We start from the raw sequence: 18,574 nt of genomic DNA, 5'->3' as shown, positions 1-18,574 counted from the left end.
CAAATGCCCTAGCGAGTAGGTTTGAGAGATTGGCACTGGTCGGTTGGCAGGAGAGGTATATATAGGTCGAAGAAATATTTGTGTGTGTGTTGGGGGAGGGGGGGAGGGATTGATTAGACAGGACATGGTGCATATTCAGCTTACCGAGGCCATGCTCATAGATAGGAGAGTATGGAGGTCGTGGAATAAGGTAAACGATTAGTTGGTAAGTGATAGTTGTATTTGCTTTCTTGTGGGATAGGTTTGGTGGTTAGTTTAGAGGGTCGTATCTGCTTCTTCTTTCACACCAGCAATACAAGCACTATCCTCCTAGTCTCTTATTCGGTATTCGCTACTTATTTAAAGTATTGACCAGACTAATTTAAATTCGCGTTATATAAGACTTACTAAAGAGGAAAGTGTTGGCTAGATTATTTTTTTTGAATCGCAGGATTTGAACCTGAAACTTCTGATTAAGGATGAGAAATTTCTCTTTATCTCACTACAACTCTTGTAGATCGATGCATCTTGCACAAATATTGAATAGTAATAATCAATGGCAGAGTCAAGATTTTTCACCTGAGGGGGTTCAAAATATATATAAAAGAAAGTAAGCACACGAAAAAGTCAAGTGGATTCAACATCTACCATATACATAAATAATGATTTTAACCTTACGTATGTAGTGTAATTTTTTCGTGAAAGGGGGACCATCACCACTTGGCTCTGCCCCTGGTAATAGCACATAATTTTTTCTATAATCGATAAATCTTCGAGAAGCAGTGATATATAATTCGAAATTCTGTAAATAACGTGATATTAATTCCTATGCATATTTTCACTTAAGTAAATATTAAAACCACAGTATTTACGATAATCTAATTCATGGTATGCGATTTATATGTCACATGCGCATTTCTCTTAGAAAAACTCGGATGACGATAGTAGTGGTTTCATAGCCTGTTTGGCCAAGCTTATATTTCCCCAAAAGTACTTATTTTTTCCACTAAGTGCTTATTTAAAAAAAAAATTGAAAAAAATTGAGGTGTTTGACCAAGCTTTTGGGAGAAAATAAGTGCTTCTGGAAAGTAGCAGAAACAGTTCTTTAGAAGCTAAAAAAAATAGTTTTTGCCTAAAAGAACTTTTTTGAAAAATACTTTGAGAAAAATACACTTAGAAGCACTTTTTAAAAGTTTGATCAAACACTAATTGCTGCTCAAAAGTGCTTTTAAAATAAATTGGCCAAACACAAACTGTTTTTCACCAAAAGTACTTTTTTGAAAAGCACCTTTGAAGAAAAATTACTTTTCAAAATAAGCTGATTTTAGAAGCTTGACCAATTAAATCTTATTTTTGCACTTTTTTTTTTTTTTTTTTTTTTTTTTTAAATGTGTGTGTGTGTGAGGCCCCTCCCGTGATTGTTTTCTCATCTGCATGTGTAGGGCTAATAGGTTCGCACGTGCTTAGGACCCGTTTGGCCACAAGAAGTTTTCATTTTTTTCACTTTACTTGAGAATCAGTGTTTGACAATGAAAATTCATTAAGCCGATGGTCTATTGGAAATTTATTTCAAAATCGACGTTGGGCTATGAATATTCAATAAGCTGATGGTCTATCAAAAACAACCTCTCTATCCCCATAGGGTAGGGATAAGATATGCGTGCATAACCTTCCCGAACTGCACTTGTGAAATTATTATACTATATTATTGATTTTGGTATAAAATAATACAACAAGTTATATACATAATCAGGAGCAGATTTAGAGGGCGAGGAGGGTGTTCACTCGTACACCCTCGGTAAAAAATTATATTGTATATATAAGGTAGATTTTCTGTGTTTATATACATATATTAACTTTTGAATAACCTAAACAAATGCAAAATGTCAGCTCAAGCGTTTTAGGGCATTCAAAATTATTTCTAGTGTCCTAGGTTCAAATGACAGTTATACATAATTATACATAATTCAAAAGACAAAATAAACAATATCAAATTTTATACCATAATTTTCACTCAATAGCCGTACTCAATACATCAAACCAAATGTTGATTCTTTTTGTTTTTTTCACAATAAAATGAAAAAACAAGAAAAAATAAAATAAAAATTTGAGCCAACTTGGCCAAACGGTCACCACTTAACAGTTAACACCGCCTACTCTACCTCAACCATACCCTCCAAACACTTACCGTTAAAACGAAAGGCTCATCTTTAACTTCCTTCTCTTTCACAGTGTTGACACTCTCCTCATCTTCCCATAAACCCTAATTTCTCAATATTTTGGGAAGAAAATATGCAAGCAACATCTGTTGTATTCAATACCAAGCCTGTTCTTGCTCCAATTCATGTCAAGAGTTTATATAGTGACCCATACTCATCTTCGTTGGTAGCATCTCAATCTAATTGGGTTAATAGGAAAAAGAGCATTAAGTTGCGTTCTCGTAGGCAATCTCAAAATCGATCTTATCTTATCCAACATAAGGTATCATAGTCTTTCTTGTTCTTTGTCAATTGACTTGTTTTGCTTCAATATTAATGGTCAAGCAATAGCTGCTTTGTAGTATAGATAAATTGCATCCAAGGGTTATAAAGATTGAGGAACACTTGCTCCAAGCAAACTAAGTCCAGTATTTTCGTAGGGTTGGGGGCGTTGATTTTTTTTTGTTTTGATCAAGTAAACGTATTTTCATTCATAAATATGGCCAAAATTCTGGCCGTATACAAGGGATATAGCAAAAGATAGAGAATTTACAAAGCAATAGCTGGTTGAATTGTAAAATTTGATTGTTTGGAACACAATACATGTGCATTTGGTGGGGTTTTGAGGTCCAAAACTTGATAATAGTGTGAATATTAGGACATTTGGTAAGTGACAGACCTTGTTTTCTATGTTTATTGTGTACTTTTTTGTTTTTGTTTTTTTGTTATGACAGTGTGGGATGTGTGTGCCAACTTGGGCGCACCTCGACTATTCCACTTAGCACAAGTTCAGAGTAACTCTACCCACCAAGACTTGGATTGATGGGAAGAAATCACCTAGTTTTTCTTGCCTCCGCTGAGAATTGAACATGAGACCTCATGGTCCTCCTGCTACTTCATTGTCCACTAGGCCACAACCTTAAACATATTAGTCATTTCCTATCTTGACTTCAATGAAATGTGATTGAAGGTTGTTTAGTTTCATTACGAGGTTGATAGTTCTGATTTCCCTGTACAACATGTGTATAGTGATCTCTGTATTTTTTTGATACTTAACTTACAAAATAACAAAAAAATGTTTAGATGGATATAATGATTAGTGCGTCAATTTATCATTGCCGGAGAATTATAATGATTGCCTAATTATTTATTAGGCATCACAAGTTCATGGCTCTTTTTCATAAAAGCCTATTTTGCCTCTCAGAAAAAGAAAAGTTCAGAAACTGCAGCAGCTGGAGATATATGTGCCAGGTTAAGGCTTTTGAGACCATTTTGGCTTCTTCTTGGTCTTGCAGTAGGTTGGTCAATCTATTGGGTTGAGGGCTGCTCGTCCAACTTACTCAGTGAAAGTGGCTTACTATATGACATGTACTTTGAAATGAAAATGAAGATGATTGTAAACACTTTTGGACATGGAAGACAAGTCAAAATATTTTAAACTTGAGGGAAATGAAATGTATATTTTTTCTTTTATTGATTCCTGGTTAATTTTTGTCTCTTTTTTTGTTTTTTGTTTTTTGTTTTTTGATTGAATTCTTTAGTTGCATCCTTCTGACATTGCCTCTGTTAATCTATTATCAGCTCTGTTAATTTCTTTTTCTTAAGCTCCAGAATGTGCAGGGAAGATGTCTTCATCAGAATGTGGAGCAATTAAACAGAGCCAATATATTAAATCGGAGGCAACCTGTTTCGTGTTTTCTTTATCCTCAAACCAAACAGATTCTTGTCAAAGGACCAAAAAATGGAGTCTTTCTTGACAAGTCTAGCTTTCATCTGTCAAAGCAGCCTCGTGCCAATGTAAGTTAGCCTTCAGCAGTATTCTTGGTGGCCTTTAAGTTGTTATATGGTGGTTTAAACACTTGATAAATCTGCAATTGTGTTTGTTGACTTGCCCCATCAAATTTTTTCAGGGTTTATTAAGGATCGTTTTTTTTTTTCTAGATAAGATACTTGTTGAGCTTGTCTTATTGACCTCGCTTTTAGCATTGAGATTATTGGTTGGGTTTGAAATGGTTTACAGTGAAGAAGTCAAATTGTGAAGGATCATGGATAAAGTTTGTTAATAGTAAATCCCAATCCCCAAAATGTTCCCAATTCTTCTTATCATGATGATGACGGAAAATAGGGGACATGTTCAGTTCATGCAGCACTGACTAGTTCAATCAAATGTTGATCAGTAGATGTTGATGCTTTCCATGTGAAGAATGAGCGAAGCACTGTCTTATCTCTGGTTAAACTCTTTTGGTGCTCCTATATGGATGTTGCATACCGAGACGTTTTGGGCTTGTTAATCTATGATATGTTATATGTATATTGCAGTATTATTTTGTTATTTCTTTGCTGCTTAACATTAGTTTAAGAACTAAAAGGTGCAGTTTTGCTTAGCTTTGCATCTTAAATTCAAATTATTCGACTATATTTGCCTAGTTTTCATCGGCCATAGAATATCATTTCCAGGTCAAAAAATTGGAGGTTCCACGGGCAACTGTTGGCCCAGATGAACCTCATGCAGCAGGTACAGCATGGCCAGATGGTGTGTTAGAGAAACAAGGATTTGATATGCTTGATCCTGAAGTAGAGAGAGCAGAGTTTGAACAGTTTTTGAGATCTGGACTTCCATGTCACCCGAAATTGCACAGAGGGCAGCTCAAAAATGGACTTCGCTACCTCATTCTACCTAATAAAGTTCCTCCAAATAGGCATGTTCCTATTATGTTTGAAAGAATCAAGATATTTCCATTATGTTATTACGATTCCAAAAATCTCGTGTTCCCCCGTGAATCAACACTCTTTAAGGATGTTACTTCTCCTTGAATTGGGAGAAGCACACTGTCAATATCTATTTTCTTAACCTTTCATTTTTTGGTTATATTAAGGCATTTTATAACAGCACACCAAGTTGGCGTTGGAAACTAATTTAGCAGTCTGTGTGGCCATTTATCACCATATTTCCTTTAATCTTACCTTAACTTTTCCACCATCATCTTTCGAATTATTCCGACTGTACAATCACACTGCAGTCTCCAGAAGAATATATGAAATAGGATTGATCTTTAAATACATCCAGTGATGATTTTGAAACTGCCGCTGAAAGGAAAACTGAGAGGTGAGCATTCTTAGATCAAATTATCTAAAAAAAAAAAAATTGACCAAAACCAATTTAACCAAATTAAAATATTCTACAACCCTAGACAAGAGTGGATAGCTCAAATTGAAAGCACCTCCCACCTCCAACCTTAAGGTTGTGGGTTTGAGTCACCAAAAACAACAACCACAACAACATACCCAGCATGATCCCACTAGGGGGTTTGGGGAGGGTAGGGTGTACGCAGGCCTTACCCTTCCTTGGTTGAGGTAGAGAGGCTATTTCCGTAGGACCCTCGGCTCAAGAATGTGGGTTTGAGCACCATCAGAGCAGATTACCATGTCAAAAATAGAAGTTACATACATTCTACAACCCTAGACTATCCGCTTTAAGGGCATAAAAAATTGGTCACCTCACCCCCCCCCCCCCCCCCCCCCCCTTCCTCTTGAAAGTAAATTAATTTGATTGTTGTCATGCTATAAAAACAATCATGTGATTCCCTCAGTCTCTCCTTATCCGCTGCTTACTCTAGTCCATGTTAAGTACAGATTTGAAGCACACATGGAAGTTCATGTTGGATCAATTGATGAGGAAGATGATGAGCAAGGAATTGCCCATATGATTGAACATGTTGCTTTTCTCGGAAGTAAGAAGCGCGAGAAACTTTTGGGAACTGGGGCACGATCAAATGCCTACACAGATTTTCATCATACAGTGTTCCACATCCATTCACCCACTAGCACGAAGGTTTGCCTAGTTATCATGTCATTATGCCTTTGAATTTGTGCATGTTTATTTCATGAACAGTAGATGATCTCATAAATACAGTACTCACACCTGTAACCAGTTTCTTCCTTTTTATCTTTTTATTTATCGTGAATGGGGGAATCATTACACATAGTATGCCCGATCGGCGTATTTTTTTGTTTTACACCCCGTAACTAACTTCATCCTATCTAAAGTTCCAAAGAGAAGATATTAGTAGGAAAGAAAACAGAGGTCATAGAAAGAAACAGAATTCAAGAATGTTAATGCCTTCTTGTGATGAGGCATTATATCACATGCATATGTAACATAACCAACTAGATTGACCTAGTCAATGCTGATTTCGGTAGACTTGCAAAGTGTATGAAGACAAACTTGTTCCATTTAATGCTTTTTCACCTGTAACAACTCACAGTGTGATCTCAAGTAATGTCTATGTGATCCACCTATTATTTTTGTTGCTTTTAGTTAGTTTGCACCACATGAGTTTGATTGATCAAAATTTCTTTCTCCAGGGCTCAGAAGGCGATTGTCTTCCAGTGGTCCTAGATGCTCTGAATGAGGTATTACTAGTAATTACTTTTCATTTGCTTCTTTGATTGCAGCAATCTTCGCTTCTCCTAGAATCTTGTGTCAGTTAAACTGACCGTATGAAAAATCCCATGCCTCACGTGTGCTTCCCCTCTGGGCTTACTTAGTAAGAAAGCTTATGGCTGATCGTTTAAACTTTTTTTTTTTTTTTTTGGAAAAATATAGATCGCTTTCCATCCCAAGTTTCTTTCTTCGCGAGTTGAGAAAGAAAGACGTGCAATACTGTCAGAGCTACAAATGATGAATACTATAGAATACCGTGTTGATTGCCAGGTAATTAGCAAGCTGATCAAAATCATCTTTTTGCTTGTTTTTATGTAATTCATTAGTTTGAACTTCTCATACTAATTAAAAAAAAAAAATCTTCCCATGCTTTGTGATCTTAGTTGTTACAACACTTGCATTCCGAGAACAAGCTGAGCAAAAGATTCCCAATTGGGCTGGAAGAGCAGATCAAGAAATGGGATGCCGATAAAATCAGAAAATTTCATGAACGTTGGTACTTTCCAGGAAATGCCACCTTATACATTGTGGGAGATATAGATAACATTTCACAGACCATTTACCATATTGAAGTATGTTCCTTAGCACACGGGAATGTTTGTCATTTTATAGAGGTTTCCTGCAACTGTATCTAGTACTTACAGAAGAGTCTCTCTGCAGGATGTTTTTGGGCAAACCGAAATGGATAATGAGTCTAATTCAGCACCTAATCCGAGTGCTTTTGGTGCAATGGCTAGTTTTCTAGTTCCCAAGCTGACAGTTGGACTCTCAACCAATTCCACGCATGATAGGTCATCTGTTTCGTTGGATCAGTCCAAAGCGTTGCGGAAGGAGAGGCATGCAGTGCGGCCTCCGGTTCAGCATAATTGGTCTCTTCCTGGACACAGCGATGATGCTAAAACACCACAGATATTTCAGCATGAGTTACTACAAAATTTCTCAATTAATATGTTTTGCAAGGTATACTGGACCTAATACTGTGTTAAACTCGTGTCTACTATATTTCTCCATTAACCATTTGTAGCTTCCTAACTGATCACACTGGACATGACCATATATTGAATGGTAAACGAAAGAAAGTCACTTTTGTGTGGAAATTATTGTTTCATCTTCCCCTGGTGTAACTTCAACCTGTAAAGCTCTGCAGGTGTTCTCTATTGTGATTTTATGCAACGATCAGACAGTCTAACACCCTGTCCTCTTTATCTTTAAGTTTTTTTTTTTTGGCCGGTGAGCTGGTGGGTTAAGGGTGGTGCCAGCTGTAGCAATAAGTTTTTTGGTTTTTGACTCAGATTTTGTTGTTATTTGTCTACAAGTCGTAGTCATGTTACCTTCTCACCCTTAGGGTGGATTCACCAGCCATCCCAGCAATATTCATTCTCCTCTTTGACGTAGGAATGATAAGATCTCATATCTCACTCTGATATGGCATGTGAAACTGTTATTGTTCTATCCATCTCAAATCGTTTTTATCAAATTATGCAATATGCATTTCATTTATGGTGGTGCCTGGGGTTTATATCATGTTCATTCTTCCCGGCATGGTCTTTTCTCAATTTCCTATATGAGCTCCCTTCTTGTATCTGCATTTTCTGATTTGCTTTTTCTCTTATTATTATGCTTTACCTAGATTCCCGTGAAAAAGGTCCGAACATATGGTGATTTGAGGAATGTGCTAATGAAGAGGATATTTCTTTCTGCTTTACATTTCCGCATCAACACTCGTTACAAGGTGCATCTATGTACTTTTGTCTCCCTTTTATCCTTTTCTCTTTTTCCTCTTACCCTCAGTTACATTTTACCATATGATGTTAAAAATATGCTTTCAGTCACGCCTCAAATATTTATTAGCTTGTATACTTATTCTTATGGTTTAATCAGTCTGGAAAAATGTAAAATTCAATGTAACTTGTCCAAATAGAAAAAAAGAGAGAAGAATATAGATTTCACAATTTAATTGAAAAGATTGTAATGTAAATATTCTTTATAATGTAACGTGATGATTTATAATATGATTCTTTAAATTCTTTCATGCTTTATTCAACATGGAAAAATAGTTTATTTGTCTGCATTTACTTCTGATGGGAAACTAGGGGATCTACTTTTTTCTTTCACTTTCATCATCTAGAAGGAGAAGGTCCTAACACAACGAGCTGATGCGTTGGAGTGGAATTGGTTAAAACATGATTCTTAAAAGTTTTATTGTGCTGAATTAGCTAAGAGACTGGTGCTATGATATTTTAAAATGGGTTTACCACAAGAGAATCATTGATTAAACATGAAGAAAGGTGACTGATAATGCAACCATTGCCTCATCCTTGTTTTATTTATGTATTTTTCAAAGTTAGCGAATGGCCAAACTTTCCCCTGTAAATATCCCAGAACAGTTTCTGGATTTTGTGAGCTCCTTGCACATAGAACTGTTTACTTGTATTTGGAGCTGACAGTTTCACTATGTTAGCATAGTCTCACATATTTTTGTTCAGCCACTGTATATTTTTGTTCAGCCTTTGTCCCTTATGGATTTTGTTAGCTCCCTGTTCTAGCATAGACAAATCTACTGGAGCTAACAGTACTTCTTTTGCAACCGTTGCATCTTCTTGATGCCAGCAATGTAACAACTCACTCCATAATTTTTTCTTTTTTTTGCCAATGGTCCATAGTTGAGCAGATTCGTTTTTGGTACAAGTTTTTATTTATTTATTTATGCTTAAATTTAAAAGATTTATTGAAGAGCAAAGAAGAGGACGGCATGGCTAAGGACATATTGTCCTTAAAAAGAAACCTAAACGGCCAAACAGAAAAAAGGCATATACCTTCCCAGTACTAGTTATGCTTTTCGATTTTTGGTTTCCTGCATGGTACTGTCTTGTTGAATAAAAAGTTTTTTTCTATTCCCGAGAAGATTGTATGTCCAGTACACTAGAGTTGCAAGGAAGACTTTCCTATCTACAAACTGAGAACTGTGCTAGTTAATTTTTTTTTTTTTAGGTGGGGATGGGTGATTCTTCTGTACAATCTAACAGTTGAAATTCAATTTCTGCAATTTTATTGTTTGCTAATTTGAAGAACTTTTCAGAGTTCAAATCCTCCATTCACCTCAGTTGAGCTGGATCATAGTGACTCTGGAAGGGAAGGGTGTACTGTGACCACTCTCACAGTGGCTGCGGAACCTAAAAATTGGCAGAATGCAATCAAAGTTGCTGTGCAGGAGGTTTGTTCTGCTATTTGCTTCAGTGCAGCAGTTGCTTTCAGTTTTTCTCTTGATAATTTGTTTTTATCCTCCTTGTTGCCATTGTACTCTTCTTGATTATGATGTTGCTGATGTTCGTTTTTGTTGGAGATATAATTAAGTAGATAAAAGTATGCTCTCTTTAAAGCTTAAGCTTTTAGATGAGATGGTTACACACTTCAACATGGTCTCAGAGGTGGTAGAGGTCTTGAGTTCGAGTCTCACCGCTACCCAGTATTAAAAATAATTTATACGTGCTTGGCTCATGAAAAAGAATTAAGCCCGCACATGAAGGGTTGTCTCGGAGATATGATTAAGTAAACAAAAGTTTGCTACTTCAACAACTTAATATTTTAGATGAGATGGTCACACACTTCAACATTATATCTTTCCTTTGCATCTTCTTCTGTGCTTTTCTTCAAAATGGATCAAGGCTGCTCTTTGCAATTCCTTGATGCCTCTTCTCTTTTCATTTGTTCTGATGGGGATATTCGTTTTTCTTTATGCTGATCATATCCTACTCTTCTCGTCTTCTCGCCTATCATTTTTCTTCATCTTTGATGATGTTTTCCTATATATGATGAAGGTCCGAAGGCTGAAAGAATTCGGTGTCACAAAGGGTGAGTTAGCTCGTTATACGGATGCCTTGCTGAAAGATAGTGAACAGTTAGCTGCTATGATCGACAATGTTTCATCAGTGGATAATCTGGATTTTGTTATGGAGAGTGATGCACTTGGCCATACTGTTATGGATCAAAGCCAAGGGCATGAAAGCTTGCTTGCTGTTGCTGGAACAATCACTTTGGAGGAGGTAATCTTCAATTGGTGCTTCTATACTTGCAGTGGACTTCGACTCTCCACATTGTCTTTTTAGAGATTATCTTGGAGATTCCATATCAGTCCAACATGTTGCATTCATCAGTTATTTGAGGTTTATATGATGAATATATGTTAATTATTATTACTTGCTGAACCTGCATATATTTGCTCCTTTGGTACGTGCATGATCTCATAATCTCTGATCAAAATGCTACTCAGTCCATGGCGCCAACCATATTTTGATATGTCTTGAGTGTTCAAAACTGTTGCTTCTTGGTGATTGAAGTTCTTAACAATATTTTCTATTACCTAACTGCATTTCAGGTAAATGCCACTGGTGCTGAAGTGTTGGAATATATTTCTGATTTTGGAAAACCATCAGCACCACTTCCTGCAGCAATTGTTGCATGTGTTCCAACAAAGGTGCATGTTGAAGGAGGAGGAGGAGAAGATGAATTCAGAATATCTCCAGAGGAGATTACAAGTGCTATCAAATCAGGTCTGAAGGAACCAATTGAGCCAGAGCCGGAGGTGGATTTTCTAAGTTCTCTCATCTTTTAACTGCTTTCAGTCACTTATTTTGTTTATGGAGCACTTTGCTTTCTTAGCTGATAGTTCAGGGCCGAACTGCTGCAATTTACTTCAAATTTATTCTCTTAACAAAGTCTAAGTAGTATGAATTTTTATTTTCTTTTTCTGACCTAAAACTCTTTTCTATTTGTAAAGGCAAGGTAGAGGCTTTTTTGTCGACAACTCGTGGATGACTATTAACTGTTTCTTCTTTGATGTTTTCAGCTTGAGGTGCCTACAGAGTTGATCACATCAGAACAACTTGAAGAACTGAGGTGTAAGAGGTGTCCATCCTTTCTCCCAGTGGAGACAGATTCAAATATCACTAAATCCTATGACGATGAAACTGGGATCGTTCAAAGACGTCTTTCAAATGGTATTCCTATAAATTATAAGGTATGGCCCTGTACCATGTTCAAGTTATATTTTGACACTAGTGTTTGTCCTGTTATTGCCTTCAAAAGTCTGAAATTTTAACATTACCCAATGTTTATGGTTATTTTAATTCCTCCAATCAAGTTCATAAGGTCATTTTTTGGTGTACCCAAATAAAGAGGAATTGATATACGGTTGAGTAACATCTGAGATCTTGCAACCAGATGAAAATAAAATAAATAAATGAGAGAGATTCCTGTTTTCTTGGTTTTTCTTGCTTGCTAGTTGCTCTAGTTTCTTATTTTTTAGTTGTAATTTGATAGATTACAAAAGATGAAGCCAATTGTGGGGTGATGAGACTTATCGTTGGAGGTGGACGGGCAGCTGAAAGTTCTCATGAAAAGGGTTCCGTGATTGTGGGTGTTCGTACTCTGAGTGAAGGAGGCCGTGTTGGAAACTTTTCAAGAGAACAGGTTAGGATCACATATTTGAATCTGCCATGGAAGTATTGTTGGGTGCCATGGAGTTAACTTCTTTGCTGAATCTGCATACACATTGTCTGGAATGACATCTGTCAACTCTTTTGGTGTTTTACGGTGTCTCCAGGTAGAGCTTTTCTGTGTGAATCACCTAATAAATTGCTCACTGGAGTCAACAGAAGAATTTATCTGCATGGAGTTCCGTTTTACTTTGCGGGACAATGCAATGCGTGCTGCTTTCCAGTTACTTCATATGGTGCTTGAGGTAATTTCAGCAAAGGAAACATATTAAGTAGTTCATAGTACCATTATTAAAACTAAAATACAGTTTCTGCAGTTGTTGTCAATGTTGCTTATCATCCCCCGCTTGTTTTCCCCAAACCTTTTTATATTACCTAGATGAAAAATGATAAATCAATTTATGGTTTACCATGGAATGTTGCCAAGGTTTTATTGCAACTATTGGGCTATTATATCAGGACTGCTTTGTTTTCTAACTTGAAACTTTACGATGAGATGTTCAAATTTATGATTTGCTGGTCAAGTTGTGTGTGGCCAGTGTGCTAGTCATCTGTACAAATGAGAACACTAACTTGCTATTGTGTTGTTAAACAATATTCTCACTTAAGTTAAATGTGCATGACATGCAGCATAGCGTTTGGCTGGATGATGCATTTGACCGAGCTAAACAGTTGTACATGTCATATTACCGCTCTATCCCTAAGAGTTTAGAACGCTCAACTGCCCATAAGCTCATGCTAGCTATGCTAAATGGAGATGAACGCTTTGTTGAGCCAACTCCACATTCATTACAAAACTTAAATCTGGAAAGCGTAAGAGCGGCTGTAATGGATCAATTCGTCAGTGACAACATGGAGGTGAGCTTTCTCTTCTGTACAAAAGAATTTCGATAATCTTTTTGGTCAATTTGTTGTTCTGCTCATTTGAACATAGTACCTCCATGTCTGTTGATTGTGTTTCCTCTTCATTTGATTGTAATTGTCTTTTGTTAGGTGAGTATGGTTGGAGACTTCTCAGAGGAAGATATTGAGTCATGCATTCTTGACTACTTGGGAACTGTCAGACCAACAAAAGGTTTTGAGAAAGCACAGCAATACAGCCCAATCTTGTTTAGTGCTGCTCCCTTTAGTTTGCAGCATCAGCAAGTAAGAAAAGATTGTTTCTCTTTTTTTCTGCCTTTCTTTGGATGATCATCTTGGCCGTAGATGGCTTCTCGTTATATATGTTAAAATCCTATGTTTTAAATCTCAATTCTATTGTGGGCCTAAGATGTCTCATACTTCTATAATTCCAATTCATTCCTTCATTTTCCTTTTAAACTGAAGTTCGTTGGTTATTGCCAGGTATATTTAAAGGATACAGATGAGAGAGCATGTGCTTATATTGCCGGCCCAGCACCTAACCGCTGGGGATTTACTTTTGAGGGGAGCGATCTTTTTGAGTCTGTTGTCAATCCATCTGCAAATGACCGTGAGTGTTTTCACCATATACTTGGATTCATTTTTGCAACAAGTGTCAAATTGTTGAACTTATCCCAACAAAATAATCTGATGAAAAATAAATGTAATCTGATAAAATCCCCAGGTTGCGGAAGATTTTCTTTAATCTCATTTTGTAGCACGTCTAGGGTTGAAAAAAACGACGTTTCATAAAAGCATCATGATAGATGGTCGCGATGGACATTCTAACTGCATTTCTTTCTTCTGTGGATTCATAAGCACACTAGAATTCCGCATTCCGTTTTGTGTGTTTGTCCCATTCAGTCGCTTGCTGTTTGTGAAAGAAACTCAAAAATTTATCAAAGCGTGATAGATGAACACTATGATCTTCACTATGAATTTTGATCAAGGTTTGTGTAGTTTTCAAAGTATAAGTGCCTATGTCACTATCAAAGCTTGTGTCTCAAAATTGTAGTAAGAGGATAAGTTTGAACTTTTTATATGTTTAATATTAAAATAGTGGGTAGTGAAGAAAGATGAGTTAAGAACACCGCTGTCTGAAGTGTGGAAGAAATAGAGATGAAACTCAAGGTATTATTTAGTAAAAATAAAATATTATTGTCTACGGCAGTTGTGATTTCCTAGTTGCCCTCCACTCTGAAAAGCTTATTTACTCTGCTAATGTGCATGTAATAACCATTTGCGGAACTAGTGAGTGACTCTTGACTTGTTATTGCTTGACTTTTGACTAATTGTCTTTTTTTTTTTTTTTTTTTGAAATTAGTAACTGACTAATTGTCTTTTTATCCTTACATGCCATTCTTTTCACTACATTGGTTCAAAGTCCGCTGTAGTATTGCTGTTCTTGCAAATCTTAGTTTACTAACGTGTCCTTATAGATGAACTGGTTAATGCATGGTACAACATGCATGATATACAAGGTTCTGCATTGACATAATTCAGACCGAATTCTCATACATCAGTCTTAGTATGCAAAACTTCCTAAAGATGAAGAAGTTAATAAATAAAAGATTGCTGCATGAATGGTATAGAGTGTTAGCCATCAACATAATGCAAACCAGTGAATTTCTTTCCAGATGAGTTGGAACAAAGCAACACGAACCTACAAGGACGAATCCGTAACCATCCTCTGTTTTTTGCCATTGCGATGGGTCTATTGGCTGAGATCATAAACTCCAGGTAGATTATGAAATAATAATTTGTTTACTCATTCTAATTTTTAACAATGCTAATTTTTTTGCCTGCTCTTGATTTTGAATTATATGAGAAGACGTGCAATATCTTGGAATTGATGCTAACCTAGTGAAAAACAGAACATAGCTGAAGCAAAAGGTCTATATGGTGATACCAACTAGTTGGGATTACACGTTAGTGGTGTTTTGTGATTGGTGTTGACTAGGAGTCTTTTAGTATGTTTAAAAGGTTGTATGTCTGTACGACAATTGTGAGACTTTTTTTTCTTTTTGAGAAGCAAGTGTGAGATTTGGAGAGCTCCTTATGTATCTTAAGAGATAATTTTTTTATTATTCGAACTGATTGTGCCCAAATAGAGCAAAATAGATATAGGGGATTCTTATAACCAAACTACTTTGGATTGAGGCATAGTTATTATCATGTCTTGATGGCAACTGTACTTTTACTGCCATTATGGTGGTACCGAGCTGTCAAATAAACTAAAAGGATAACTATATTCTGATGACACAAAAAAGTGCCTGTTACATTTCATGCTTTGCTGCTAATATATTTCTGGTTTGTGGATATTGAGGGTTGCTGTAACTTACTACCTCTGTTGCAATGTTATTTATTACATTATAACACGTTGATCTGTGCAGGCTTTTCACAACTGTTAGGGACTCTCTCGGACTGACATATGATGTTTCATTTGAACTTAACCTTTTTGACCGGTTGAAGCTTGGGTGGTATGTCATCTCAGTGACTTCAACCCCTGGAAAGGTACAATCTTTTTCTACTTGAACTAGCCGATATAATGGTCCATTTTTGTTTTCTCAAGACTGATAAATGTGCTTACAGGTGCACAAAGCTGTTGATGCTTGCAAGAATGTCATAAGAGGTCTGCATAGCAACAGGGTTGCACCGAGGGAATTGGACCGGGTTTGTTTCTCTCCTCGTGAATAATTGTAACAAAAGATCATTCTGTTTCACGTCTCAGCCACTACTCAAGTCATTTCCCTAGGTTTTATACTGGAATTTTGATATTCTGGCATGTGATTGACTAGTTAGTAAAATTGATGTGACTAGTGTTTTCGAGTCTTATCTAATTTGCCTCTTCTCTTCCAGTCATGTTCTCTAAACTAAAATTATATGGTTTACACTTCTTTTCTGTATAGGCAAGACGAACACTGCTTATGCGACATGAAGCCGAAATTAAGTCAAATGCCTATTGGCTTGGATTGTTATCTCATTTACAATCACCTTCTGTACCTAGGAAGGTATTGCTTTATTCTGGTTTATTGTTCTCAATGCACTAATCTATCCATGATCAAAGAGACGTCATGTGGAAGCCCAAAGGCTTTGTAGTTTTATTGTTTAGCTACGCTATTCTTTTATCTTCAACTGCTTCTATCTTTCTTTTGTTTGTTATCAGGACATCTCTTGCATCAAAGATCTCACTTTGTTGTATGAAAATGCTACCATTGAAGACGTATATGTTGCCTATGAGCAGTTGAAGATAGATGAGAACTCTTTGTACTCTTGCATTGGTGTCGCCGGGGCTCAGGCTGGAGAAGATGTTTCTGGTAAAATAATGGGTTCCTGAACGGGTTTGAATTGCTTTAGGTGTCTTTCATTACTGCCCTCTTTTTGGCTGCCTTTACTTATCTTGATCATAACATTTTCCACTTCGAGCTGGAATAATGGCTATATTGCCTAATTTTTGTTTCTCTTCACTTGGTTTTTAAAGCTTTGTGGCCAATGAATAATAGTTGTTCCTGTTATTCATTTTCCTTCTACTCTGTAGGAAGTTCTCAACTCATGGGTAATTATGTGTTCTAGGCAACTCTTGTCATCTCGTTATCCACATTTTGCCATTAACAAATTGAACTGTTTGTGCAGCCTCATTAGAAGTGGAAGAAATAGATGATGGCCTTCAAGGTATTGTGCCCATGGGACGTGGGTCATCTACAGTGACACGTCCAACTACATGATTCATTGGCAGAAAAATTGTTGATCAGATAAGGTACATGTCTTGACGGTTTCATCTCACCGAATATAGGCTTTTCTATCATTGGAACTTTTGTGAAAGGAAACCTCAGTTGTGAAGCTAAGCTTCTGAAAGGGAATTAATGATCTGGCACTGTGTGATGAGTAGTTGTTTAAAAAAGTACAGAAAAAGGTAATAATGAGAGTTAGAGAAAGAATGTGTTTCAGAAACATGAGGTTCAAGCTATACGTAGTTGGGGGATTCAGAATTTTAGATGTTTTCACTTTTCTACTATATTGTCATCAGAATGGTTTGAAACTAGAGAAAGGTTTGTTCACAGAGGTGTAGCTTTATGTTGTTTCTACTTGTGCTTCTCTGTAAGACATCAAAATATGGAATATGTGATGATCTTTTTAATCCTTATTGTCTGTTCTACGAAGGAAAAATGTGTATCGGTTTGAGTTCCACAAAATGCATTAGATGGTGGAGTTTTAGTTTATGTCATGCCCGGGGCAGCTCTCGATGTATCCTTGCGTTCACTAGTTTTCTAGCCTTATAGATTTGGCTTTACATTATCAAATTAATAGTAGTTTTAGCAACGGTTTGGAGCTCACATTGAAACCACATTTGTTGCTTCTCTTAGGTGGTAGGTTAGCATATACGTGTAAAAGGTTTACACGACAAGCTAGTGCATCTGACATGATTATTGACTTGTGGCTAAGAGGAGGTTTAGGATCTTTGAAGGTCTGAAACCTTCAGAAGTCCCCCCCCAAAAAAAAAGAAGCAATTGGAGCTACTTCTTTGATGGCTTGTGCAAATAACTACTATCCTTGAGGCCAAAGCAAGATTATTTGCAGAAGTGACAGCATTTTACTCTGGTCATCCATTGATCCTTTCTCAATGTATCGACTGTTCAATGATAAAGTCCACATAGTTTTTTTTTTTTCAACACAGATCGAGTAGCTGTTGTATTGCTCCCATAGTTGATGTATAGATTCTATAGTTGGGGATTTTTCTTTATCCCCTGTATTTGTTGAGGAAAGGAACGAACTGACAGATTACAACGGTTCATGTATTGTGTACATACATTAGTGCAGATGCAGAATGTACTTGCATTCTTTTCTACACCTCTGTTATATTATTTTTGCAAAGCACTTATTTCCATTTCCATAATAGCCTACTTAGATGTGCGATAAAAATCCCGGGATAAGTGGGAGTGAACACCAAAATGAACTGACACACTTCTCCAAACTTCTTCTCACAAAGTCCTTTAAGAAAAGTAAGGTGAACATTGGAAATAAAATTAAGGTTAAAGTTGGAAACAAAAGTTTATTCAGGTTTATTTAGTTTAAATAAACTAACACATGTTTATATTATGCCCATATATTCCTTTTTTAACCCAATTGGAAATAAAAGTTTTACTCTCTATATATTAATTACGATTTCGAAGTCATCTACAACTTTTAGTCAAAAGAAACTTGAGTTCATATTTCCCATTGTTTTCCCCTATGGGACAAGTACTCGTAACGCCTACTATGGCAAAGTTATACTCTTGAATTAGACATTAGTGTCATTTCTATGATCTAGTTTCGTTCTTTCATTGGAAAAACGGGTCATGGAAAAGCTCTCAAAGGAAGCGTGATTTTGAACTAATCGAAACTGAGCCATATTATGAAGGTGTTTATCTCTCCTTCTCTTTTTCACGTACACCAAATATAACCATGACAGAGACATAAATCTTTGCCTTTTAAGTTTTCTCCATTATTTTATAGTGTATAGAAATTGACAGTTAATAACTATTAATATGACCACACGTTTCATTGAAGTAAAACTTAAC

The 18,574-nt window shown here is 36.4% G+C and overlaps 1 protein-coding gene across 4 annotated transcripts; it reads left to right on the top strand.

Annotated features, from left to right (window-relative positions):
* The first annotated feature begins 2,149 nt into the window (after positions 1-2,149).
* Positions 2,150-17,862, top strand: LOC132633175 (stromal processing peptidase, chloroplastic). Of its 4 annotated transcripts, none has more exons than XR_009579602.1 (25): positions 2,150-2,460; positions 3,783-3,974; positions 4,635-4,876; positions 5,811-6,009; positions 6,543-6,590; positions 6,784-6,891; positions 7,005-7,193; positions 7,282-7,581; positions 8,252-8,353; positions 9,701-9,835; positions 10,440-10,664; positions 10,997-11,203; positions 11,468-11,638; positions 11,941-12,090; positions 12,224-12,361; positions 12,747-12,974; positions 13,110-13,262; positions 13,461-13,587; positions 14,639-14,756; positions 15,410-15,530; positions 15,609-15,689; positions 15,926-16,027; positions 16,183-16,373; positions 16,650-16,773; positions 17,381-17,862. XR_009579602.1 is itself a non-coding variant. In XM_060349416.1 (25 exons), the coding sequence occupies exons 1-24, from the start codon at positions 2,272-2,274 to the stop codon at positions 16,739-16,741; spliced, it is 3,753 nt and encodes a 1,250-aa protein (XP_060205399.1). In that variant the 5' UTR covers positions 2,151-2,271; the 3' UTR covers positions 16,742-16,773; positions 17,381-17,862. The 4 variants fall into 4 exon arrangements, 3 of the variants coding, with proteins under 3 accessions (XP_060205400.1, XP_060205399.1, XP_060205398.1); XM_060349416.1 differs by having other exon boundaries at positions 2,151-2,460; positions 14,654-14,756; positions 16,183-16,333; XM_060349415.1 differs by having other exon boundaries at positions 2,151-2,460; positions 16,183-16,333.
* The last annotated feature ends 712 nt before the right edge of the window (positions 17,863-18,574 follow it).

This window comes from Lycium barbarum, chromosome 3 (genome assembly GCF_019175385.1).
Source record: "Lycium barbarum isolate Lr01 chromosome 3, ASM1917538v2, whole genome shotgun sequence".
In the NCBI taxonomy this organism is placed as follows: domain Eukaryota; kingdom Viridiplantae; phylum Streptophyta; class Magnoliopsida; order Solanales; family Solanaceae; genus Lycium; species Lycium barbarum.
Note: the sequence above shows the minus strand (reverse complement) of the source record. Positions and strands in the feature narration are given on the sequence as shown.